Source organism: Mastigoproctus giganteus, chromosome 9 (genome assembly GCF_048544385.1).
Source record: "Mastigoproctus giganteus isolate SK-2022 chromosome 9, ASM4854438v1, whole genome shotgun sequence".
NCBI lineage: Eukaryota > Metazoa > Arthropoda > Arachnida > Uropygi > Thelyphonidae > Mastigoproctus > Mastigoproctus giganteus.
The window spans coordinates 27,321,081-27,348,644 of NC_143583.1; the positions used below are offsets into that span (position 1 = coordinate 27,321,081).

Sequence of the window (27,564 nt, forward strand, 5' to 3'; positions counted from 1 at the left end):
TGAATGAGAAATGTCAATGTTGCCAAAAGCATATACTGTTAAGTGATTAATGTATCAGGTACAAGGGCCTTATAACCTCAAAGGTATAGTAAACAAACAAACTTAATTTTCATCATTGATTGTGATAGTGTTTCCTTTAATTTAATTTTAGTAAGTTTCTATTTATTTTTTAAAAAGAATAAACAAAACTTATTTATTAGAAAAGAGTCTTCAGGCATTAGGATTAGACATGATAACAAAATATTGCTTCTACTGACTTCAAATAGTGTATTAAAATAAACGATGATACAAGTAGCTGAAGAAGAGACCCACCACCTCGAAAGCTTCTTATCTTATTTTATATACAGTGCATGTATGTTTCAGAATTTTTAGTTGGTTGTTTACTTTATATTTTAATTGTATATAATCCTTTTTTATTTTATTGTACATAGACAGTGATTTTAAATTTTAAATTCTTATATATATTTTTAATTTCTAATTTTGTATCATTGTTTATTTTAATAAACCATTTGAAGTCAGTAGAAGCAATATTTCTTTATCATCACTTATTTATTTGGTTATTCATTCTTCTTTGCAGCATAAATATCATATGCTTAAACTTTTAAACAGAGAAAGCAAAATAACACTAGTACATACCACTAGGAACATGACTTCCTGTTGGAATATGTCCATTCATTCCTCCATTAATACCTGATGTATTAGTAGTATAGATACCTGGTTTTGTAATATCATCTACCGTACCATCTAATCCTTTATTAAGAACACCATCTGGATAATATGGAGGGGTCACAGCTTTGGGCCTTGCACTAAAAATAAGTAAAGGATTAATGAAATAATTTGTAAAACAGAGATAAAATGCTATTATATGGATACTCATTTAGTAAATGCAATATTCAGCATGTAAGCTATATAGTTTTTGAATAGAGAATAATTATTATATAAGACAAAATAAATATATAAAAAAGTTTCCAAACTTGAGCAAGAATTTATTACTGTTGAAAGGAGCTCTGCAGGCTTCTGTTTATTGTTCAGTCAGTGCAGCATACTGTAGCTCCTCTGATAAGGTAAATATATGTCCCTTTATAATTACTTTCATTCTTTGAAATCAATAAATACATGCAAGATCTAAAAAGACTGGAGGGGGATCAAACTCTTACTGCAAACAACACATGCCGATTATGCAATTGTATGGTAATTACTGTATGAAATTGCAAAAATCTTGGCAACTTCATCAGTTGTTTATTTAGGACTATGGTCAATGACCCTTGTTTTAATGTACACATTAAAACACATCCTCAAAGTAGAAACAAATTCAGTATCAGTTTCCTGAATTTTGTGACCATTACAAAAGTAGGGCATGTTCCTTGGTATTGAATCTACAAGAAGCTCACAAATTCTATTCATTTCTACATTACAGTTTGCATCACCCACTGAGTGTAAAGTAATCTTTGCATACACAAGTCCTTAATGCTAAAAAATATTTCTCTTCTGGTGTAGACTTGGAGCAAAAACTTCAGTATTTGTGTTTGTGATTCCAAACCAGAAGTTACTCCTTCCCCATAATAAATGAGATTATACTGCATGCTACTAATTCATTTGCTTTGCACAAGAATAAGCTGTTAGAGAATTATAAGAAAATAGTGTCTTTACAGTACCACAGTTCATTTGCTCTCAAAGTCAGGGATATTTTGAAATATATGGACATAAAACTTATTCAACAATTCTTATTCAACACTTGGTTCCATGTTTTATAATTTCAGAAGCCTTCCTACAAAATATATGGCTTAAACAATATAGCATTTCTTATTACTTGCCAATGAAGTTGCCCAGCCAAAAACATTGGCTCAACTTCTGTTAAGTACAGTGGTATTGACATTTTAAATACATGCACTTATTTTGATGTATACAGCCTCCATAGCAGAATGAGCTCATGACACATTTACATGATTTGACATACAGGTTCAAATTATATAATGCCCAAATTCTAATCATCAGGCTAAATGATAATTACAAATCACAAATTATGGAAGCACTCACTCTAACTAAATATAAGTCAGACTATACACACATGCTAAAAACCACATCCTCCAGTCCAAATGTCTGGTGTCTCAATAAAGTCAAGTTTTCAATCAGAAGACAGACAGTACTTTAGTTCCTGTAATCACTCCAGGCATTTAAATTTCTACCTTTTACATGCATCAACAAAAAGAAATTATAAAAAGATTAATGCTCCTTTCCACTGTGTTTTTAATTTACTTCTGTTTCTTTTGCTTCTATTCATTTTCGATTTCTATTTTTCTATTTCTGTGCTTAGCAATGAACAATCTTAAATTGCCACACTTTATTGAAGTGCACTTCAGGAGAGGTAGCAGTTCTTAATGGTCTCTGATTTTTTTTTTTTTTTTTAGTTTTTTTTCTTTTAGGGATGAGTTATCTTTAAAAATAAGTTATAAAATATTTCTTAACAGTATTTAGATAACAAGAAGCCTTCAGGCTATAACTTTTGATAATACTACCTTTCTTTTAAAGGTCATTTTTATTCATCCATTTATGAATAATTTTCAGAGTACACAGTGCTTTTCTGTTGGTCATGTAATCTTCAAAGCTCATTAGAATAGACATATAAACGTGTGTGCACATTACTAATTAAAAAAAAAATTTTTAATGACATGCACACGACGTTAGAATTTTTGTAATTCTTCTGATTTAAAAAAAAATTACAAGGAAACTGAAAACCATTAACAGTTAATTCTGCTTAAACGGCAAAGAAACAAAAACAAAATGATCTATGTACAGTGGATTCTCACTTAACTAAATTAATTAAAAAGCAATATACAAGTATGTGTGTGTTAATTCAGAGTAATATTTTTCAGTTTGAATTAAAACAAATAAAGAAATGAAGAATACAAAAGTCATATTGGACAATAACTTAACAATTAAAGATATACTATAGATACAAGTCAAGATCTCACATAATTAAATATTAAAATTCATGAATCCTATAAGAATTGCACTTGTATTGACATTGGACAGAAAACACAATCATTTTTTGAGTGATAACTTCTTTCACTGTATAGTATGGACAAATTCAAGTGTCCAATATTAAAAAGCATCTTTTGTCTTCTCAATCTTCACCCCACACACACGGTACTGGATTACTTGCAGTTCCAATATATTTCATGTTATACATGAACAACATAGTGGTTTTGCCACTTGTTACTTCGATGGACAGGTCTTCAAATCTCATCTGCCTGGAGGAATTCTTAAAGCCTCTTCAGTCAGGGCTGTGGCTAGCCAATCTTAGGCAAAGGAGTTTTTTTTTTTTGATTTGGTAGTTGTTGGCGCATCGGCTTCTGTGGCCATATTGCACCTCCCAAGGTTTTTGCAGTACTTTGATCCAAGCCCGAGGCGGGAATCGAACCCGCGACCTTTGGGTTGCCGGGCAGGTACTTTACCCACTCGGCTAGGCAAAGGAGTGGATTTTCCTCCATGCAAATCAGCTTGTGAATCACATTTGTACAAATACACTAGTGCAACATGATCTAAGGTGCTGATGCCCTACAAAACCAACAACCTTCCATGTTCAAATCACCATTAAAAAACACACATACAGCTGTTCTAAAACATTTTCTACTTAAAATCAAGCTACTATAAAATTATAACTCAAGTGCAAATCATTAAATGCTAAAACAATAAGCCATAAAAATGGCCACTGTTCCAATTTCAGCACATTTCCACTCCACATGCTGAAAGACAATGATTTAGTCTCTGACAATAAAATCAATTTTATAATGATATTTTAATCAGATTATGAAAATGAGTGCAAGTTATGTAAAGAAAACATAACAAAAACTTCCTTACTTTGTCGTTTCCATTTCATAATCCTTCTTCTGAGCTAAAATTGCAAAAAAAAAAATAAATAAATAAATAAATAAAAACAAAATATATAAATATATATATATATAAGGAAAAAACAATTCCAATTTTACAGTAACTTTAATGTACTTGTTCAAAGGCATCATTTACACAGGAACTAGCCAGATTAGTGAAATTCACATAGATATCTATCCTGCATTCTTGGCCATAAACTCTTTTTAACTTGTGATTTAGAAGTAATACCTTATAATATAAGGTAAAATATCTAAATATCTTTTATTACCTTATACTTTAATTCTAAATATCTTTTAATACCTTATAAATTCTAAATATCTTTTAATACCTTATACTAGCTATGAACTATTTATTAATTAATAAATAGTTTATAGCTGAGAATGCAGAGCAGTGTTTCATTAATATTACTAATCTATTGAAGTCACTTGATCTGAATCTATCAATTCTCATAATTAAAAAAAAAACAATAAACTTTAAAAAAACAAACAACAGATGCACACTATTCTCCAACATGTATTGGGATACTTTTTACAAGTTTTTGGTATGGGGAGAGTGGAATCTTTCTCCACTCATCCACAGATCAAGTAGAGAACAAGCCACAAGACTGGCCTGTTCTGTAGTTAATCTAGAACATCTTGGTGGGCTCTAATTATTGTTCCAAAACATCACAAAGGTGTTAAATTGGATTCAGACCTGCATTGTCAGCTGGAAATGGCAGATTATTCTTCTAAAACCATTGTCATGTTGACTATGCTTTGTGACATTTTGAGAGGGGCGGTATTCGTGTCAGCCTTGTCATGATGACATAAGAGACATTCAGTTTCTTCAATGAAACCAGTCAATGAAGTCCAAATTATGTAAAATGTGTCCATACCATCACACTACCACCATTGAACTTCACTGTAAGTACAATACAAGCTGGGTGAAATCATTCTCTTTGAGCACATGCCTCACCTGGGTATGTCCATCTGATGACGGGACTGTCTAATATAATTTATGACTGCACATCACATCCTGCCACTGCATACTCCATGTGCGAAGCACCCATGTTCTCTAAGGTGTTGACGTACCCTGATGAATGTGCGCCTGTTGGGTTGCCTTCGGCGGGGAAATGCTTCTTGGTACAACAGGCAGTCTTGAGTGCACTGCCTTTGGCTTTACCATACATGAAATGTATGTCCGCATACTCTTTGTTGCTGTAACCTCTTTCCACGTTGACTATCCTTTGACAAGTATTAGTATGCCTGCTACATCTTAGAGCATTGAGAGAGGGCAAACGGAGAGAATGAGCATAACCTAACCTAAACAAACAAGTCAGTGGTGGATCCCAACTCTGTACAGTTCACCTTGTCGGTGGTGGATCCCAACTAGAAATGTGCAATATCTTGAAAACAATTCACTTGGAAGGACCCATGTTTACTAGGCTTTTTCTGCATATTGTAGTCTGTACAGTTCACCTTTAAATTATTGACCATCACTTTTGAAACACCCTGCATATACCCCGAACTATACCATTGGCCAACTGCACTCACTGGACAGCAATGGGAAGTAGCAAGCAGTAATGAAGCAGTAATGAATTTTGTACAGTAAATGCTTATCAGTTTTAGTTATGAAAGTATTAAGCAACTATTCAAATATATAACTGTATAAACACCTATCTGTCTGTTTGCTGTGATTTATGCATGATTGATCAGTCACCAATCAAGAGAAAACTCTGTAGTTTTTCATTTAGAATGTCACACAAATGATAGCCTCTGTCCTTTTTTTAAAAAAAAAAAAAAAAAAAAAAAAAAAAAAAGCCTTAAATAAAATACATAAACAAAATGGTAATGCCTCTTACTCTTTATGAGACATACTACAGTATAAAGAGAATTTATTTAACCTTCCAACTGCTGACACAGTCAAATGTCAGCTGAAAGTTTATTGGGACTATTCAGGGTCACACAGATGATACCCTTGTTCACAGATCCAAAGAAAAACAATTTCTTTTCTTGGACTTTCTCTTTTCAGTATGACCCTACTAGTAATCTAGTAGGGTCATACTGAAAAGTATGATCCTAGCTGTATCACACCTTTCAGTCAGCCAAATGGCAGACTGAAAGGTGTGATATAGCACTATAATTGGCACACCAAACATACCAAGAAAGCAAGCATTGGCCAAAAAAAAAAAAAAAAAGTCAACACCTCCCATTTCACCTGTCTATCCCCTCTAACAATTCACCTAATTTTTCCTTGATACAACACCAGATGGAAGTTGGGCACATCAGCTTCATAGGTATAGTACATACTACTTTCAGTAGTTAAAGTATTCACATTACCAACAGATTGGCAGGCAAGAAATAAAAGCCAAACATCAATAATTAATAAACCTTTTCTCTTGCTAATCATAATTATTAAAGATCAGTAAGAGATGAGTGCAGAGATATATCATGAATGTCACACAGGTTGATGGATGGTGAACTGGCCACTTGCACAGCATTCATGGCAATTGCACGTATTTATCGTGTTTATATATATAGTGAAGGTGTAGCTGTATTTGTATGCAATTTCCCAAGGTTTATAATTAAAAAAAAAAAAAAAAAGTGAGCCACAGTCTAATTCAGCTAAACAACAACTTACATGTTATTGGGGAAATCTTGCTAAGCATAGCCCCATTTTAATGAATGCAAATCTCCACCTGATCAGCCAAAGAACAAAAGCAGCAGCACCATCATCAAAGACCAACTACTACCATCTTAAGGTCTTAAAAAAGCTATTTAACATCATCTTTAAATGCTGGTAACCGGCACCTTTGAATTAGCTTTCATTTATTCCAAGGTATGATCTTAATGCTTACACTATTTCTTATGCATGTGTGTCTCTATACCTCAAGGGCTTCAGGGTGGAGGCTGTTTGCCAGGACATGATCCACCTGCTTTAACTATATCTTATGCTTGGGTGAATCAATGTGCTCCTAGCATTAAGAGTGTTGATTATGAGAACTGCAAATGATCAATCTTAATATTTAGATTAATCACAATATAGAAATTATTTACTTCCATAAACAAGTTTTCAGAGCTGGCCAGTTTATTGGGTGCTAAATAAATGGTTCTATATCTGTACTAAGATGTCATAAAAAGACAGTATGATATACTGTCTGCTATAGTTTTGCCACACTGACATAACTACTTTATAGAATGAGTGCCTAATTATTCCAAAAGCTCTCCAAGTTAAAGCAAACTGATTGTATATGTTGCAACTCCATTACATTCTTTTACCCACTTAATTTTATAATCATTATAATTATTCATGACTTATAGATTAGTCACAGAACTTAATTGTTACCTCATACTTAGATTATTTAAAAATAATAAAATTAAATTTATATATACCTTGAATATCATCTAAAATAACACTTATAATATACTAAGGATTTCATATTCCATCTAAATTTCTCAGATAACTTACCTAACTTTTTATTTCTTTTACGCCAACAGCAGCAAATAATGAGAACCAGAATTGCTAAAAATATTGCACCACCAACAGCTACAATCACAATGAGATGTTCAGTTGATAACTGAGCTCGAGCCTCTTTAGGAGGGGGTACATCTACAGAAAAATAGATTTATAACCATCTAACAGGACAAATATTTTCATAGATGCGACCAACTAATAAAACTAAAAATAAGAAATATCAGATTTTATAAATTAAATACAAGGAAATAAAAGTAAAAAAGAAAGAAAACTCAGAAGTTGTTCTGAACTAGAACAGAGGAGACAACTTGTCACTTTGCTGCTCTAGTTTTTGCACAACAAAGAACTTGTGTTTTTTTATTGATCTTATGTATTTTTAAGTAAACATAAGGATCAATAATAAAATAGAAGATCAAAAAAAAACTATTCTAACACTATACACTACAATAAATAGTTTTAATAAACAAGCATCACACTAAAAACTCTTCAACAAGTCTGTGTTCACATGCATAATGAGTTACAAAAAGGATTACAAATTAGCCCTTTCTCTAACTGCTGATGTCATATCATATGAGGCATTTCCATTTCAGTGTTTATTCAGCATTCATATTAGACCCTGGATTGAAGAAACAACATGATAGGTTGCTGACAAACTGAAAAAAATATTTTGCATCTACATTCGGGTGTGAAGAAGTTTTTAGGGGTGAGGATAAAGTATACCAAGTTATAACTGGGAGCTAAATGATTTTGTGATAAGTGAAAGGAAAGTGGAAGGCTACATGAGCAATTGTTTACTTGTAAGCTTGACTTCTTCTCCAGAGAAAATAATGGAGGTTAGTTGTTAAAGAAGTACTGCAGGATCATCTTAACAGGAATGGAATTATATGGAATCACAGCATGTTTTTATCTTAATATTAATGACACAAAGGTTGGCAGAGTGGTTAATGACAGGAATCACAGTATGCTACTGTGATAAGTCATAGAAAATTAGACAGTTGGGCTGAGAAATGGCAACTGTAGTTTAACATTGATAAATGCAAGGTACTGCTTGTGAGTAGTAGTAATCCCAGAATAGCATATCAATTAGGTGGTGCCACATGCAAGGTAGTGGTGGAAGGCAAATATGATGTAGGGGTAATTGTACAGTCTGACATGAAGCTTGTTGAGCAGTGCAGACAGACAGGCTGCTAGGATAGCTCATGAAGTTCTGTTAGTGAGACAGGAATTTTGACAGCAGGGACACAGAGGTGATTATCCCATTGTACAAAGCAATGGTCAGACCACATTTTGAGCACTCCATGTGACTGGAAGCTTTATTTAAGGAAGAATGTGGATCTGTTGGAATAGGTACAGAGAAGCAAAAAGTTTAGTTGGGGGGCACAATCTGGAAACTAGGTACCAGTAAGGAGACCTGATTGAAGCATTTTAGTGCTTTAAATGGATTGAGTAAACTAAATACTGATGACATCTTTACTCTTCATTGAACAATGCACACAGTGGGACATAAATTTAAATTTCAAAAGAATGATTACCGGATAGATGTGCAAAAATTTATTTTCAGCTAGAAAGTTTGTTCTAACAATCAGAAATAAGTGATTGTTGAAATCAACTTTCATCTGATGTTGTGGAAATGGGTAATTTGAAAAATTTAAGGAAGGATTAGGCAAATTATTAGAGAGGATGGACAGATGGACAGAAGTAGCTAATGGTTATTTTTAATGGTTGTTCTGTATGCTTGCTTCCTTTCATTATTTGCCACAACTAATACCTTGAGAAGGAGTGAAAGCATCATGATGTGGTATGATGTGTTTCTTATATAAAAAAATAAGTCCACTTCAACCCTGAACCACCCTTGTTGAGTTAACAAAATTTCATTAGCCACTGTAATGCTTAACAGGAAAGCTATTTATTTCCAACAGACATTTGAGATACAAACCTTCTCCGGGGTTAGCTAGCTTTCCATCTCCACACCAAGAATCATTGCTCCTCAGACACAGTCTTACTCTAATATCAGCAAATCCTTCTGGTGGTGCTTTCACATCAGCTATAAGTGTTTCACGTCCATTTACAGGAATGGAAATCACTGTTTGCTCTTCCCATTTTTCTTTATTCTTTCGCTTGGCATCAATCTAACATTGCAAGAGAAGAGAGAGAAAATTATAAACAAGTAAACTTCAACAGTAAATGCTTTTAATTTGCTATACATAAAGCCAAAAACTAGGTGTGATATTAAGTTCAAGTAAAATTACACTTGGCATTCAATCAGTAAAAACAATTCCATTACCTAATCTTATGTTAGCAAACGCATTCTCAGAATATTTAAATTCAAATAATCTGAAGTATTCCTTGAGTGGCACAGTGCATAGGTAAACTGTGTTGTTTGAAGATAACAATGCGCTCAAACCTCATTGGTATAATTATGTTTGACTCCATTATGTACATATTTTTGAACTGGAATATGCACATAATAGAGTCAAATGTTTCATAGTATTTTCTTACCACATTTACTTCAGTGACAGCTTTCTTTGCAATATCACTCAAAAAAAGTCACTATGTCACAAGAACTTGTTCTTGTCACCTAAATGACATATTTTGATGGTGATATTGCAAAGATAGCAAAAAACATTTGACTCCATTATGTACATATTTACAATTCAGAAATAAACATAATTACGCCAAAGTAGGTTTGAGTGCTTTATCTTCCAAAAATCCAAAAAAGTTATTTAAAGATTCTTAACTTAATATTTCAGCTTCTGTAAACTAATGTCATCCATTAATATATGTATATAATTAAAATAAATTTTATATCAACAGTCTAAACAATAGCATTCTCTGTTTATATTTTAAATAAATTTTACTGAATGAATAATTCAAAGGAAAAAATATGATAAAAAATGCACCCTTGTTAGTTGTTTTGTTTGGCTCATTGAAGATGCATGCACTTTCATCAGTCATTTTATAATTATGGGGATTTAAAAAAAAAAAAACCTCTTTAAAATATCACTTTACCTTAGCAACAAGTTGGAGACTATTACTTTCAACTTTAAAAGTTACTTTCTGAGACTCGGGGTCATAATTTGCATCCATAGGACGAGGCATATCTAAATAAAAAAAATAATAATAAAAAAAACAGAAATGTTAACAGGTACTAAGTTTTCAATAAAAAAAAAAAAAAAAAAAACAACTATGAAATTAAACTATTTCTTTGACTCAGAGAATCTGGGATAAAAAAAAAAATTCTGTTATTAAGAAACTTTAAGAAATATGAATAAGAACTAAATTTACGGTGTCAAAAACTACAGTTTTAAAGATGAGGGGAAAAAATATACGATCTTTTAAACTCACCTTTTAGATTCACTGTAAAATAAAAGAGGGGAAAAATTATTAGTCAAAGTGTAACAAATGTAACACATATGCATATCACTTTTATTTTTACAACTTTATACTTGTTTAGTAAAAAGGAATGCAAAAAAAAAAAAAAATTAAAAAATGGCAGTCTGTATAGAAATTTATAGATATACAAAACATATAAGAATATATCAAAATGTGTTAATTTCTAAAATTCTATAATATGTGTAAATTAAACTCTAAAAAAAAAAAAAACTGAGAAAAATTCTATTAATGTCAGTAAACCCCCATGGTATTGCTTCTCAGTAGGATCATTCCATAAATTATTAATGCCTCTTATTTTTGGATAATATGATCACTTAAACAGAATCAGAAGTTATATCATGTACATCACATGATTTTCACAAAAAAATTGAATTCTGTTCACTCAATGCAACTTGAAAATGTACCTCATTCAAAGTTATTTTGCAATTACCATTTTTATTCCTATTCTCAAAATCCCTATTTCATGTTTATGTTCATCCAGATTACTACAGCAGAAAATAGTACAGATTTTTAGTATATTCCATTTGGCATTTTATTCGTTGTTTTTATTGCATAAATAAATATGGAATTTGAAAAGCTGTGCCAGAGTATGAAAGGGTAGTAGTAGTAGTACTGTGTTAAAACTGTGTTAGTACTGTGTTAAATAACTCCTATGAAGAAAATAATGCATTCAAATGCATGATTAAAGCAAATTATAGACTGTGTGCAAATGCAAATCAAAGCACATTGATTGCATTTGCACACAGTCCGCCTCTAGTGGACTGTGTCCGCCTCTAGTGGACTGTGTGCAAATGCAATCAATGTGCTTTGAGCTTTGAGCAAATGCAATCAATGTGCCTTAATTTTCAGAATTTTGTGGAGCAACTCATTTAATATCCATCTAAAAATAAATAATGAGTTGAAAAGTAGAAGTCTGGAATTCATAGTTAAAAGCATATACAGTAAACCCTGCTAATTGGGGTTAATTTGGTGGAGTAATAAGTAATCAAAATAAGTAATAATCTGGATTAGAGAAGCAAAAGATAGCCCCAAAAGACAAAAAAACTTAGAACACAAATAAATGGAAAATTTAATAAACCCATAGGTAGTGCTGATGAAAATAAATAATAAAATATCACTGTAGAGCCTTCATTTAAAAACTATAAAAAGACAATACATTTATCCATCGATAGATGGATAAATGTATTGTCTTTTTATACATTTATTAGGTGGCATTGGCGTGTGACACCAACACCACTTGATCACTGCTGTGAATACCACTTAAATACAACTTCTTCCTTTGGCTTTTTTAATGTCTGTCTATTTGATACACTGCTTTGATCACTCCCCACATTGAATTTTAAAGCAAATGCCTTTATAACTTATTTTTGTTATAGTCTGCTACAGTCTGTTGGCCAATACCAAATTTTTCAGCAAATTTTTTTTTCCAAGAACACCATTTTCAAGTTGTTCTATCACTTCGAGCTTGTAGTAGTAGTAGTGGCACGTGATGCAAAAAAGCAAGTGTATGAGCTTATGCAGCATCAGCCAAAAAAAAAAAAAATATCACACCATTCCCTCCAAATGCCTGTCCAGTTCCTCCTTAAATTTATTCAGCCTATCAACTTCCACAACGACAGATGGAAGTTTGTTCCAGCAATTAACCACCCACTGGCTAAAGGGAAATTTCCGCACATCTATTCTACATCTGTCTTTTCTTAATTTGAATTTATGCCCCTTTAGGTTCGTAATCTGAACAAGTGGGAGGATCCCATCAGAATTCAGCGTGCTCAACCCATTCAAGGCCTTATATACCTCAATCAGATCACCGCGCAAGTGCCTAGTCTCCAGCCACTGCAATTTGCAGAACTTAAGCCTCTCTTGGTAAGAGGAACCCTTCATTCCCCTCACCAATCTTGTTGCCCTTCTCTGTACACGCTCAAGTAAATCTACATCCTTCCTAAAATGAGGCCTCCAAACCTGTACGCAGTACTCAAGGCGTGGCCTGACCATTGCCTTATACAGAGGGACAATCACCTCCTTCTCCCTGCTAGCAAAATTCCTATATATCATTGACAAAACCCCATGACCTGCCCTGGCAGCCTGTCTGCATTGCTCAGAAAACTTCATATCTGACTTCATATATGCACAATTACTCCCAGGTCTTTTTAATTTTCTACCACCTGAAGTGTAGTACCACACAGTTGGTACGTTTCTCTGGGGTTACTTCTACCCATATGCAGTACTTTGCATTTGTCAAGGTTAAACTTCAGTTGCCACTTCTTAGCCCATCTACCCAAATTATCTAGATCCTGTTGCAGTAGCACACTGCCATTACTGTCATTAACAACTCTGCCAACCTTTGTATCATCTGCAAACTTCAACATTAAGTCTGATATACCTTCATCCATATCATTGATAAATATACAAAACAACAGTGGACCTAACACCGAACCCTGTGCGACTCCACTAATAACATTAGTCCATGAAGAGCAGCACCCATTGATTACCACCCTCTGTCTTCTCTCACTTAACCATCCTTTTATCCATTGTAGCAACTTACCCTTAATACCATTCTGCTCCAATTTGTACAATAGTCTTCCATGCGCAACAGTGTCAAAAGCTTTCCTGAAATCCAAGTATATGATATCAAAATTATTTTTTGCATCCAGTTCCTTTGTAACCACATCATAATATCCTATCAAATTTGTCAGACAAGACTTTTCCTTAACAAACCCATGCTGTGTCTGAATTATTTCTGCAGTTAATGATAGTTAAAGTAATGTGTTTTCTTTGGAACTTTTCAATTCTTTAGAACCCATAGTTTTATAAAATATATTAACTTATATACATATATGTATAAAGAAGCGAGAAAATGAGGTGATATAAGCAATAACATCCATCTGATTCAAAGTCAACAATGATACTGAACAACATGCAAAACAATGTAATTCATGTTCCGTTTTGTCTCTGTGCAGTCAGAGTGACTCATCTGCCTTCCTAAACTCTGTGTGTCTTTCAAAGTACTACTATGAACAGAATTTTTCATATTTCGATCTAGATTAACTGTAACTGGATTATCGAGGGTTTACTGTACTTACTTTTGGGCTGTGCTGTAAATCATAACATATCTCAAAATTTTATCTAAAGTACTGATAAAAGTTCCATGTACACATTAAAGAAAAACAAAAGCAAGCATTGTTGAAAATATCACAGACTTCAATCACTATGCCAATATTGAGCAGTTGTTAATTTCATGTGCCTTTACTTTTACTGGATTTGTTTTTTGATCACTTAAGAATGACTGCATATACACTGTGCTGCCACTTTATTAGGTAAACCCCTGCTGTGCACCCAATTGTTTGTCCCACAATGTTGCAAGTCACATGACCACAGTTATGGATATAAGTGCAGCAGAACAACCTTTCTAGTATCAGTTAAGCATACAAACCATAGCATGAATGGGGGAAAGGAGTGATCTAACGGACTTCGAACGTGGCATGGTAGTACGTGCAAGATGCGCTGGACAAAACATCTCTGAAACAGCAGTTCTCCTGAACTTTTCACGCACCACAGTTTCAAGGGTGTATAGAGAATGGAGCAACAAACAGAAAACATCCTCTCAGCGGCATTCCTGTGAAAGAAAATCGTTTGTTGATGAGAGAAGTCAGAGGAGGATGGCTAGAATTGTGCAAGCAAACAGACGGGCCACAATGTCGCACATCACGTCAGAATACAACCTTGATGCGCATTACAAAATATAGCAACGAACCACTAGTTGCACTTTGTTGCAAATGGGCTACAACAGCCGATGGCCACCACGTATCTTTGTTATCAATGAAGAACAAGAGAGGATGCCTCCTGTGGGCACAGCAACATCAGCACTGGACTATCGAGGATTGAAAAACAGTTGCTTGCATCTGACGAGTCAAAGTTCCTGGTGCATCATGTTGATGGAAGGCTCAGAATTCGGCAAAAACAACATGAATCCATGGACCCGTCATGTCTGACGACTACTGTGCAAGGTGGTGGGGGCAGTGTTATGGTGTGGGGAATGTTTTCTTGGCACATGTTGGGTCCATTGATATCCATAGATTCACGTCTGAATGCCAAATAGTACCTAAACATCGTTGCTGACCAAGTGCATCCGTTCATGTTGACAGTTTATCCTCAGTCAGATGGTTACTTCCAGCAGGATAATGTGCCAGTGCATAAAGCCCGAATCACAATGGAATGGTTCCAGGAACATGACAATGACTTTTCTTTGCTGCAGTGGCCTGCTCAGTCCATAGATCTCAATGTTATTGAACACCTTTGGGATGAGCTGGAAAGGGCTGTTCGCTGCAGGCCTACACCTCCATCGAATCTCAAGGAACTGTGTGACACACTCATGTCTGCATGGTACTCCATTCGTGCACAATGTTTTCAGCATCTTGTTCAATCCATGCCTAGACGAATTCAGGCTGTTTTGAAGGCTAAAGGAGGCTCAACACACCACTAGGTAGGTGTACCTAATAAAGTGGCAGTACAGTGTATATGTCACAGCAAACCTTGGTGCTGTTTTGTGCATGTCATTGTATCAGTGGCAACGAATGTGTTAAAGAATGCTGAGACAGAGGCATCACACCAAAAGGTATCTGGCTAAAAGACCCCATAAGAACAGTAAAATCAATTTGATTTTGATTTTGATTTGATAGTTGTTGGTGCATCGGCTTCTGTGGCCATATTGCACCTCCCAAGGTTTTTGCAGTACTTTGATCCAAGCCCGAGGCGGGAATCGAACCCGCGACCTTTGGGTTGCCGGGCAGGTACTTTACCCACTCGGCTAGCCCGGTCGGCCAGTAAAATCAAAGGGGGGTTCTTAAAGAAACAGAATGAAATTGAATCAGAACTTTGCTCCACACAAAAAGGAAAGACTTGGCATGTCACCAAAAGAGGAGGTGATCACAAAGTTCTAGTAAAAGCTGCTGTAATAATAAAGTATTTACTGTGGTGTAGAGTGTAAGGAATTTGAATTAATCTTGATGAGTTCATATAAATGTTCTGAAATGTTTAATATTTACTTAAACTGCCATTACCATTATTTTAAATGGTTTATACTAGTAATACTATTAAGAACTAACTAGAAGTAATGCTAACAACTATAAGAAATAAAATGTAAAAGTTTATGATTTACATTTTATACTCATAATACCATAAAATATTATTTTCCAAATTTCGTCTGATAGACCTTAAAAAAATTTTCCAAATAATAACATTGTCCTTGATTCTGTTGGTTTGCACAGTGCCAATAAACTATGTAGTTTCAAAAATTTCAAGCCAATTCAACAACAATAACAAACTTCTTTCCAAAAGCTAATGCTAACTAAAATGCAACTTCTGATAACTCTTATCTTTCCTCTATCCTATCTACATATTCCTTTAGTTTTTTTTTTTCCCCAAATTCTATTTCTGTATTACTTAATGCAAATCTGAATTTACTTATTATTATTTTTTTAACCCAGCCAAATTCGAACAGTCATCAATAACTGCTAAAATCTGAAAAATCCTGTTTTTATTGATGTTTTTTTTCACCTCAGATACAAGTTTTATTTCTGTATTTTAATTATATATAAGCAATCATTATATATGACTGCTTATATATAATTTATGCAATGTCTAAAACAGCTATGAAGTGTGCAATTTCTTTGTATAAGCTTTCATTTTAATTCTGGGAATGTTTCACTATCTATAAATAATTTAAATTCCTAAACAGTGTAGAAATCCATTATTGTAAGAGTTTCTAAGAATATTAAATGTCCATATTAAAAAAAGCAAATACTATTAATGTTTCACAAACACTGCTTTGAAGGGGAAAAAAATTAATGTTGGTTCCAATTAGCATGAAAAATGCTTCATTAATATATAGCATATTTCGCTGCTGAATTTTTGTTAATAGCTTAATTGCAGCTGCTGAGGAAAGAAAGCAAGCATTCTTTAGAGAATATTTAGTTTGAGTAATTTTATTTGCAAATTTATACTGGTTAATTTTTCTTTTTTGCTACAATTTTCTTCCCATGCACTTTTCTAATCTTGTTACCACAGAAACAGTTTCTATGAATATGAGCATGAAATTGGACATTATGTTGAATCACTAATATTAAATCCAGCAGGGATTTTTTTTTTTACACAGAAAAGTTTTTTTTATGCAATGTTTGCCTTAGACTCAGTACTTATTTGAATATTAGAGCTTGTAAAAGCCTCATGTTGGGAGTAATGAAATTAATCACACTAGAAAAATTAATTAAATAAAGTTTTATGGTGCACAACATATTTTGCCAGAAGTAGTTAACCTAACCACTTCTCTAAAAGGAAAATGCTTCTTGATATAAAAAGCTAACATTTTTAATTAATATGCAGTACTTATTTAAAAAGATGCATTTCCTGAAATATATCAAATAAATCAAAAGATAACATTTGATTTCTTTAATGTTATAGATATATATACCAGTAAATGAAAATGAATTAAAATTCAGCTCATATTACATGGAAAGCAATTAACTTTACTGTTTGTTTTTCAAGAAAGGTATTGCCTGTGAACTGACTTGTTGGAGTCAGTTTACAGGCATTAAGAAGAAATATCAAAAAGAAATTAAGATAATCTCGAGGAAAAAGTAAAAATCTGAATAACTCATTCTTTTATGGCCATGTCTGTCAAACTAGTTGTGTAGGAATTAATGTATAAATAAGATGGATACATTTTTGCTTTTAGAGACATTTGAAATCAACATAAAACTTGGGTATATTCATTAAAAGCAAGTATTATCGTATTGCAAAAAATCCTTCCCCACAAACAGTTTTTTTCATATGTTGCACAATAAGTGAAACCATGCCTTCTCTTTTTGAGGCATGGTTTATGGCAATCTATGAAAATCCAAAGACAATGGAAAGCGATTTTCATGCCAGACTGTACCCATATCCTTATCCTGTCTCCAAGATGAACAGCCTCTAGGTGATAGAATTATGTAGGTCAGGGAAGTCAGCAAGATAGATTCATCATAACTTAGGTACAAAGATTGTCTCTGAGGGCTGGGATGAAGCAAGTATAGCTCCTCATTAGGAATAGGCAAAACTGTCCAGCGATGGAACATTGAATGTGGACTGCTTGAGCTGCATAGCATGTTGATGGCCCACCTGGGATGGCTGTTTCAGCCAGCAACTAACAGCCAAGTCAGAAATGGCAAAGACCAGGGGAATCAGTTGTCTAATTAAAACAAAGCATTTCAACAGTCATCAACAGTGTTGATGCAATGTGGTTTCTGTCCAATGCTCTAAATGGCAAATGAGAAAAAAAAAAATCAATGAAGCACAGTAAATGATGGCAATAATGATAACTCTCTTAATTGGGCAGATGAACACTCACTAGCTTCTTCAACTTCATGGTGTGGGTTGAATGAGCAAGTCCTGACTAACAGGTGCATAATTTGATGCCAAATGGGTTTACTTGCACTTGGTTTCCATGAATTACAGTACACATCTATGAAGAGAAGGGCTGCTCCTAGGTGACCTGCCCAGCACAATGCTGGGAATGCTAGAGGCGTTTTTGGTACTGCCAGGTTCAAGGTCTGTGAGATCCATCATAGAGCATTTACTACCAAGTTGCTGTTTAAGAATACAGATTTAAAGTATTAAGTCATCACTAATAACTTTTAGTGATTTCTGCTTATTTTGACATTTGAAGAGGTAACTGTACAATTGCTGAGTGATGCTGGTGAGCAGTTTACTCTTAGAGATATTTGTTGTGGGTGCATGGCACGCTCCATTGATGAAAAAGCAATGCACTGATGATTCTAGAAAGCAAGTGAGGAAAATCAATATATTAACCAATTATTAACAGGAGTGTTTCCCCATCAAACTGTTGAAGCTATTAAGGCACAATGAAAGATGATTTAATATCAAGAAATTAAGAAAATCCTAAGAGAAGAGGTTCATGGTGTCCCATCTGATGAAGAGGTTCACGTGCCCCTCACATGGGTCATTGTTTGGAGGTTAATGATGCCTCTGGAGCCCTGCTTCCTGATGACATTCCTGACATCTCTAAGGATTCATCTACTATAATGCTGAAGGTAGCTCATAATACCATTTCAGTACTGGCTGAAGATTCCTAATGTCTCTATGTTAAAATCCATTTTAAAGCTGGAACTTAAAGAATTATCTACTTAAACATGAATGTGATGGACGGAATCATATAAAATGCTTGTCATTGTATGCTACTGCAATTCCCACTCCTAACTAAATTCAATTGAGGCTGAGAATGCAGCCAAATGAAAGTCTAAAGCTATTTAACTTATTTAGTCTTCCAGACATCTAAGCACAGTAAACTGCTCACCAGTATCACTCAGCAATTGCACAGATACTTCATCAAATGTTAAAATAAGCAAAAATCACTATAAGTTATGAGTAATTACTTAATACTTTAAATCTGTATTCTTAAACAGCAACTTAAACTATGAAAAGAAAAGTTGTGGACTGCAGTAGAAGCAGCACTGCTACAGAGAAGAACCCTGTTCATCAATTTCCTTTACTTTTTTTTTTTTTTGTTGCTAGCTTCATGTAATGAGATTGTGAGGTTTCAATTCATTAATCAACAAATGATGTTGCAGTTATTTCTGTGACACTGTATGCATCATTTGAAATTGTGATTATGTATTATGTTAGCCATAAACATAATAGTGACAAGAATGCTGTCATTTTCCCACTGGCTATGATTTTAACAGATTACTGAAGTCAAATTTTTTATATTTATTCATTATTTTTTTGAGAGATAGGGAGATCTTTGTTTGCTACTGTAGTGATTCCTAGTTTGATGCAAGCTTCTACAGTTGTTGATAAGGAAAAAAACAAAGAAAGCAATTGCATAGATACATAATGACATGGGGAAAGCAAATATATCAACACTTTGATGATTTTTCTTCAACATTGTTTCAAACATTGGAAAATTTTAATTATATATATTGCTTTAGAATTTCAGGTGTATTTTTAGGATTACTTCATTAGCATTAGCAGAGGCGTATGATGCAAGAAAGCAAGCTTATGCAGCATCAGCCAAAAAAAAACAAAAAACACTCCCATTTCACCCCACCATTCATTTCAAATACCTGTCCAGCTCAGCCTTAAATTTATTTAGGCTATCAACTTCCACAACAAAGGATGGAAGTCTGTTCCACCAACCAACTACTCGCTGGCTAAAGGCAAATTTCCGCACGTCTATCCTACATCTGTCTTTCCTCAATTTGAATTTATGCCCTCTCAGGTGATTATTCTGAGCAAGAGGAAGAATCCCATCGTCGTTGAGCATACTCAAACCATTCAAGGCTTTATACACCTCTATCAGATCACCTTGCCAGTGCCTAGTTTCCAGACACTGTAATTTGCAAAACTTAAGCCTTTCTTCATAAGAGCAACCCTTTGTTCCATTCACTAATCTTGTTGCTCTTCTCTGTACTCATTCCAACAGCTCTACATCTTTCTTAAAATGAGGCTTACAGACCTGTATACAGTACTAAAGGTGTGGCCTGACCATTGCCTTATAAAAGGGGATAATCACCTCCTTAAAAATTCTTATAGAAAATTTTCTCCTAGAAAAATTCTTATATATCATTGACAAGACACCATGAGCTACTCTTGCAGACCGTCTCCACTGCTCAGAAAACTTCATATCTGCCTGCACAATAACCCCCAGGTCTTTTTCGCTCTCTACCACTGTCAGTGTAGTACCACAGAGTTGATACGTTACTCTGGACTTGCTGCTTCCCATATGCAGTACTTTACATTTGTCAATGTTAAACTTAATTTGCCACCTCTCAGCCCATCTGCTCAACTTTTTTAGATCCTGTTGCAGCAGCGTACTGTCATTAGTGTCCTTAACGACCCTGCCAACCTTCGTATCGTCTACAAACTTGGCAATTAAGCTTGATATAACATCATCAATATCATTTATAAATACAGAAAACAACAATGGACCCAACACTGAACCCTGTGGGACTCCACTAATAACATTAGTCCATGATGAGCAGTGTTCATTGATCACCACTCTGTCTTCTACCACTCAACCATCCCTTTATCCATAGCAGCAATTTTCCTCCAATGCCACACTGCTCCAATTTGTTCAGCAGTCTTCCATGTGCAACAGTATCAAAAGCCTTTCTATGATCAAATATATGATATCAAAGTTATTCCCTGCATCCAGTTGCTTTGTGATAGTATCCAATCAAATCATAGTATACAATCAAATTGGTCAGGCAAGACTTTCCCTTAACAAAACCATGCTGTGTCCGAGCTATAACTGAAGTCTTGTCTAGATGATCCTGCAGTGCAGGATCATCTAGACAAGACTTCTTGTCTAGATGATCTTTAGCCATTGCCTCCATTAATTTTCCTGGAACACAAGTTAAACTAACAGGTCTATAATTACTTGTGTCGCCCTTTGTGAATTGGAGTCACATCTGCATATCTTCAATCCATGGGTACCTCCCCTGAGTCCAAAGAAGCTCTTATAATTATGGCTAAAGGTTTGCTTACTTTCTTTGCTGCCTCCTTTAATATAACTGGATAGATCCCATCCACCCCAGGTGCCTTTTTCATGTTTATCTTCAACAATTTCTCCTCTACTTTCCTCTCAGTTATTACAAAATCATCTAGCTCACTGCCAGAGTTTAACTCGCCTCTGGCATTCCCTTCCCTGAATAACTCCTCACGTGTGAATATAGATGCACAATACTCATTTAGTTTGTTAGCCACCTGAGCAGGATCATCAACAGTTGAACCATCAATATCCAGTGGACCAATCTGATTCATCCCTTTCCTTCACTGAGAAAATTTCACTGAGCATGGGAAAATTTCTCAAGTCGGCGTGGGAAACATTTTAATGCTGTTTTGCTATTCATTTTCAAGCTATCGACTCCATCAAATGAAACGATTTCGTTAAATATGCCAAAAATGCAATCTGTAAAAGAGTGTTATAGTGATCTGTGACAGCGTTATAATCAGATACGGGTTATAATATAAGAACAGTGTTATAGCGAATTAGCGTAAAGCGAACCGCGTTCTTTCCATTTTACTTTCAATTTAGTTAGCAAACATTAAATTTAGAAAAGCACGAACTTTATATAATAATAATAATTTATTAATGAATTAAAGTTGAAGAAACAATATCAAATTATATGTTAGTGTCAATTATATTTCTACTGAGCTGCTTACAAGGGAAACAAAGTCGCCAGCACAATAATAATAATTAAATCATGTAGAACAATGTTTCAAGATACATGTTTCATATGTTTTAAGTATTAATATTGCGATTGTTACTTACATTTTTCTCATATAAGTGTCTCAATAAAAAGTTATTTAACATTCATTAAGTAGTATTTCTTCAACTTAATTCAATCATAACGAATAACCACAAAACATCTCACTTTAAACAAATAAATAAATAAAAATTATTTAATGTTAGTCTCTTTCTTAAAAAGTAAAATAATTAATAGCATACCTTTTGTTGTAACTGACAACTCTTCGGAATAAGGGCTATGACCTTGTAGGTTTACAGCCAAAACTCTAAAGGTGTATTCAGTCTTTGGACTAAGACCTTAAAAATAAAAAGATTAGGAATCAATATTTGAACTGTAGATGAACAAAGACATTAACTCTTAAAAATTACAGATGTATCAAATTGAATTGTACACAGAACAGAAATGTTTTCACATCATAACATACGACTGAATGATATCGATTCAATAACTTAATATATAAATATCATTTATCTGCCATTTTTCAGATCAATAAATAAAATTTGTGGCTCACTCAAAGTGGAATGAGCTCTGGTTACCCATATATCTCTTGAATAGTAATTTAACTAATCAAGGGATTCACATTATAATCAAGGGAATCACAATCAAGGGAATCACATTCCCTTAGAATAATTTTGTTAATAATAAAAGCAGTATGTATTATGAAATGAAAGAGATGCTTCTAAAAGATAGGCACAATGAATAATATTATTAAATTGTAATTTTTTTATAAGATAAAAAAGGAAATTAAAATGCATTGCATCACACATTAAATATATTTCAGACAAGTTTTAAAGCTTTACAAGCAAAATTTCTGTTCAAGTCATATATTTATGTATTAAGAGATAAATAAAGCCATATATTGGGAATAACTGCATTACAAATAAACACGCTTCTCTTAAGAGATATTAAGACAGGCACTTTAAAATATGTAGAAATATATTTTCATATGAAAAACACACTATTCCTAGATGCATCTGTTATAATGTTAAATTACCTCTGTGGTAGCTTACTCAGCATAATAAATCACTGTTGCCACTTGTTTCAAGAGGTCTAGGTTTGATTCCTGCCAATAATTGGAGAAATTTCTGAAGCCCTCTTTAATTGAAGCTACAGTTCATTGATTTCAGATGAGGGGAGGGGGTTCCCCACACCCCAAGAGTTATTCCAGGATTTTTTGCTACAGATTGATTTTCAGTTCACAGGTCAATTTGCACAACATGCATATTGTGTGAACACACTTCTACAAATACACAATATGGATGTGAGTAACAATCTCTGGTGCTCTTAAAAAAAATTAAAATGTTTTATAATGGTAAAATAAAGAATAACATAAAATACATAATCTTAAATTTTTTTTATTAAAAAAAACTTTTAATATTGTGTACTTTAATTGATTCCACTTATGATGCACCATGTGCCTGCTTTACTAAAATAATGAATTCTTCTATCAGAGGTTAAGAGATTATATTATACTCTACTGACCCTATGGAGCACAAATAGGAAAGATAAATTTTCTTATGACATTTTGGCAATTTCTCAATACAGGGCTGTATTAATCAGTCATCAGTATAATCAGGAAATATATCAAAATAAAAATTAATCTTCTCAGACTCACTGCTGAGACTGTTTCACCATGCCTAAAGTTATACTCCAAGTTAAAGCTCCAAGTTATATCTGTGCACTCATGCAATATCCAGGCAACTCACTACAACAGTTTCACAAACATTTCTATACATTTCAGTTTTAACTGGGCCTAAAACAGAGAAAGATAAAATATACAATGAAAGTCTGGTGATGATCTGACTTTTCAGCCTCAAGTCATATCCAAACATTCAAAATGTACTAGCCCCTATTTCCCCCCCCCCATAAAAACCTATACTGTACAGATTTTTATATGAAGAATAGAGGGTCAGAGAATCAAAATTTAGCCTAAAACCATCAGAGGAAACAATGAAACAAATATTGAAAATTTGGTGCCAATATCAGACTCTATTGCTATTTGTTGAACATCAGAAACATTCTTTCATAAATATTTATAGACTTCTGCTGGGAAGGAAATCGGGACCTGACACTAGTGAAAATGGATGTAAATCCTGTTATTTGTAGCACAGGACCACCTAGTTCTTTTATATAATTTTTCAGCCTGTAATGCTTAAACTGCATGGGGAAAACACAAATTTCATAGTAGCACAATCACCAATTTTTGATAAGCCACCTAGGTACACACTGCACTGCCTTCAAAGAAATGGCATCCCCAACAAGTTGTTATGCTATTTGTTTAAAAGTTAAGATACTGTGTTTTAAGACTTGCTTTCAAAACTCCAATATTGGAGCTTTGAATTAAAAAAACATGTGCATGAGCATAAATAAATACAGAGTAGAGCAATGTTCAAAAATAAAAATATTATAAGATGCAATCTAATTAAAAATTAAATTCACCTGTAATCTGACAGAGTGTTTGAGAACGACAAGACTCATTCTTCTGTTGACCATTATGGAGATTAGTGTATGCAACAAGGTATTCTGTATTTGAGAAGCCCCCATTGAATCCTTCATGCCACCTCAGAGTAATTTTGTCAGAATTTACTTCAATTACTTCAAGTTGGGTTGGTTCATCTGGATGACCTGAAAGATTTTCACATTAAAATATTAAAAATGAACTGGAGTCATGAGTTTTTTTTTTTTTTTTTTTTTTTGATTATACAAATACTGTACTTACATAAATACTGATTATATTAATGCAAAATGATAAATCTCCTTATCTTGTGTAAACCCATTACTTCTAAATGTTTGGTTAGTGAAAGTCAACAGTTTGCTAGAAAACAATTTGCTAGTAAATAAGACAAACAAGCAAGTGCATTCTTTGGTAGGAAACATGAATGAAATTATAGAAAATTGCACCAGTAGAGATAAGAATAATGAACAATTAATAAGTGCATTATCAGTTATAAGTGAAAGATATTCCTCCTGACAAAGGCACTCAGATCCACACTGACTGCGGCCAGCAGGCAGTTTAGATAGCAAAAGTAGTGAGGAGCGACTGTTTATAAAAGTGATTTTTCTATCAGAAAATGTGATTCTGTTAATATAAAATTAGTTTTAACTTCATATGATTTATATTTTAACTCAAGTATGAGGCCTACCTCTCAAAAGCACGAGGCTCCAAGCAATTGCTTGGTTTGCTTGTGCTTATAGCAGCCATGCTCAGCTGAGCAAACAAAAGAAAAAATTTGTGATTTATCAATCAGTTTTTGAGTCAATATTCTTAATAAACTGATTATGCATTTATTTTTCCAGCCATTTTGCACATAAGAGGTTAGAGGTTTCACCAGTTTTCTATTTACTTGCATTAGTGGATCAATAATATCCTCCCATTATTAGTGTGTAGATTATACATTTTTCGTTTGCTTTGATCACAGGAGGTACTTTGATAAAAGTGCAATTCAGACTGAATTTAACAGCTTTAACTGCAATTCAGGCTATAGCAAAAAATTGGAATAATTACACATACTAGACTCAGGGCCAGTTGAAATCAGCAGTTCTTTATTTATAGTTATTTTTATCATCATGTGCTTCATTATATACATAAGTAAACAATCCATCATTGCATAAGCAACTGATACAGACCAATAAAAATGTACTGTTTAAACAATGAGAGTGGCACCAATAATAACTCAACATGATGGAATGGCAGACAGATTAATATATTTACCAAGATACATTGCACATGTCTGTAACTGCTTCCATTCACTCTCAATTTTGATAACCAGAAAATGGCTTACAAAATAATATATACAGATTTCCCAATTCATGAATACCATGCATTCTTGAGTAGTAGTTCATAAATCAAGAGCAATTTTCCAGTAGATATAATAATATAATGGAAGGATTCATCCAAAAAAGAAATGTTTTTGCATCTTTGTTAAGAGTATGGTTAGTATTATGGCCAAATGATGTTGCATTCTTTATTATTGAATACATTGCAATTTATTTTTTATGTATAGTACAGCATTTCATCAGAATAAAAACAAAATGAATTATACTATTATGTTTCATTGCATAGGTAGGGTGGTGGTACAAATGTTGATAAAGTTTCATTATGAAAGGCAAAATGATCTGATGCCAAGGTTGCTGGATTTGATAGTTTTTACTTATATTTATTTTTTAATTTTATATTTATTTTGTGAAATTTTATTTTACATGAAAATTTCTGGTAATAACAATAAACAATAGTGCATGACAAATATTAGAAGCATTTTTATGCCAGACAGAGCTGGCAGAATATTTGACAAACAACTCTTGCATTTGTCTTTGTACCTTTTGTGTTGTCACACAAAAATAATTCTACTTTTTAAATAATACTGAATAAATACTTAAATTATTATTATTTGTAATTTTACAAATTTTCATGCCCTTGGTCTCACAAAGGTTATGTGCCAACCCTGATGGCCTATAATAATAAGAAAATAAAGAAAATATCATAGTATAAAGATTGTAAATTAATTTTACAAAACAAAACTCTAAACTATTTTACATGTATGTGCCATCTAAGTTAGATACATAAATGCTGAAAGTATTTCATTTTCATTCATTTTACTTTCAAATGGTAATGTACTGTGTAGTTGCTGAAGTTGAGCAAGAGTTCATAAGATCATGTATTGAGTTTGTAAACTGAATTTTCAGTGTCAAAAATCTTGTTCGTAAGATTAAATGTTCATAAATCAGGAGATTATGGTAACTGACATAAGATAGGGCTAATGTGTCTGATTAATTGTGAAATGATGAATGCACTCAATCATGACAAATGCAACTGAAGAAATCTGAACTGCAACAAGATATATGAAGCTTATATTATAAATTTACAGTTTACACATTACAGCAGTTGTAAAAAATATGTAACAAAAAACATGAAACAGACAAAGCTTTATAATAAACTCAACATTTTACTCTATAAAAATACTTCTCCAGTAAATAAATATATTAAATTTTATTTTTCAAACATCGTTGATATTAAAAATTGATGTGGAGTACTTACTTTTTCTCACTAATTTTATAATTGTTTTCTTATCGTAACCAATTTGATTTGAAGCACGGCAAGTATAATCTCCATAATCATCATCTTTCATATCCTTAATGGATAATATTCCTGCATAAATATCTTCTCCAAGGTCTGTTACATTAGTCCCATAATTTCCATACTCATCTAAAACAATACCTTTGAAAGACCATTCAAAAGTAGGACTTGGATAAGCCTGCATTTTACACTGAAGAACAGCAGTTTCTCCAACCTCAAAGGCAACTCTGTTGTAAGTATGCCTCACTAAAGGAGCATCTGCAAAAAAAAAAAAAAAAAATAGACTGTTAAAACAAGTAATGATAAATATTAAAAACACAAAGCAGTAATATATCTGTAATATAGCAGAAAATTCTTTTCACATTTATGCAAATTTGTTTTATTAGTTTTAGATAATAAAAAAGATTCTGACCAAAAACATCTGATACTTGAATTTTACTTTAATGTTAA

At 33.3% G+C, this 27,564-nt stretch overlaps 1 protein-coding gene across 1 annotated transcript in view; it reads right to left on the reverse strand.

Annotated features, from left to right (window-relative positions):
* LOC150080120 (cell adhesion molecule Dscam1-like) overlaps nucleotides 1-27,564 on the reverse strand; it is a 328,057-nt gene that overhangs the window by 6,354 nt on the left and 294,139 nt on the right. Inside the window, exons 8-15 of the mRNA XM_090382099.1 lie at nucleotides 27,076-27,372; nucleotides 24,480-24,665; nucleotides 22,241-22,336; nucleotides 10,354-10,445; nucleotides 9,281-9,473; nucleotides 7,339-7,479; nucleotides 3,862-3,895; nucleotides 637-806 (exon numbers count right to left, since the gene is read on the reverse strand). Of these exons, the coding sequence (XP_090238225.1) occupies nucleotides 637-806; nucleotides 3,862-3,895; nucleotides 7,339-7,479; nucleotides 9,281-9,473; nucleotides 10,354-10,445; nucleotides 22,241-22,336; nucleotides 24,480-24,665; nucleotides 27,076-27,372 (1,209 nt within the window). The remainder of the gene's footprint in view (nucleotides 1-636; nucleotides 807-3,861; nucleotides 3,896-7,338; nucleotides 7,480-9,280; nucleotides 9,474-10,353; nucleotides 10,446-22,240; nucleotides 22,337-24,479; nucleotides 24,666-27,075; nucleotides 27,373-27,564) is intronic.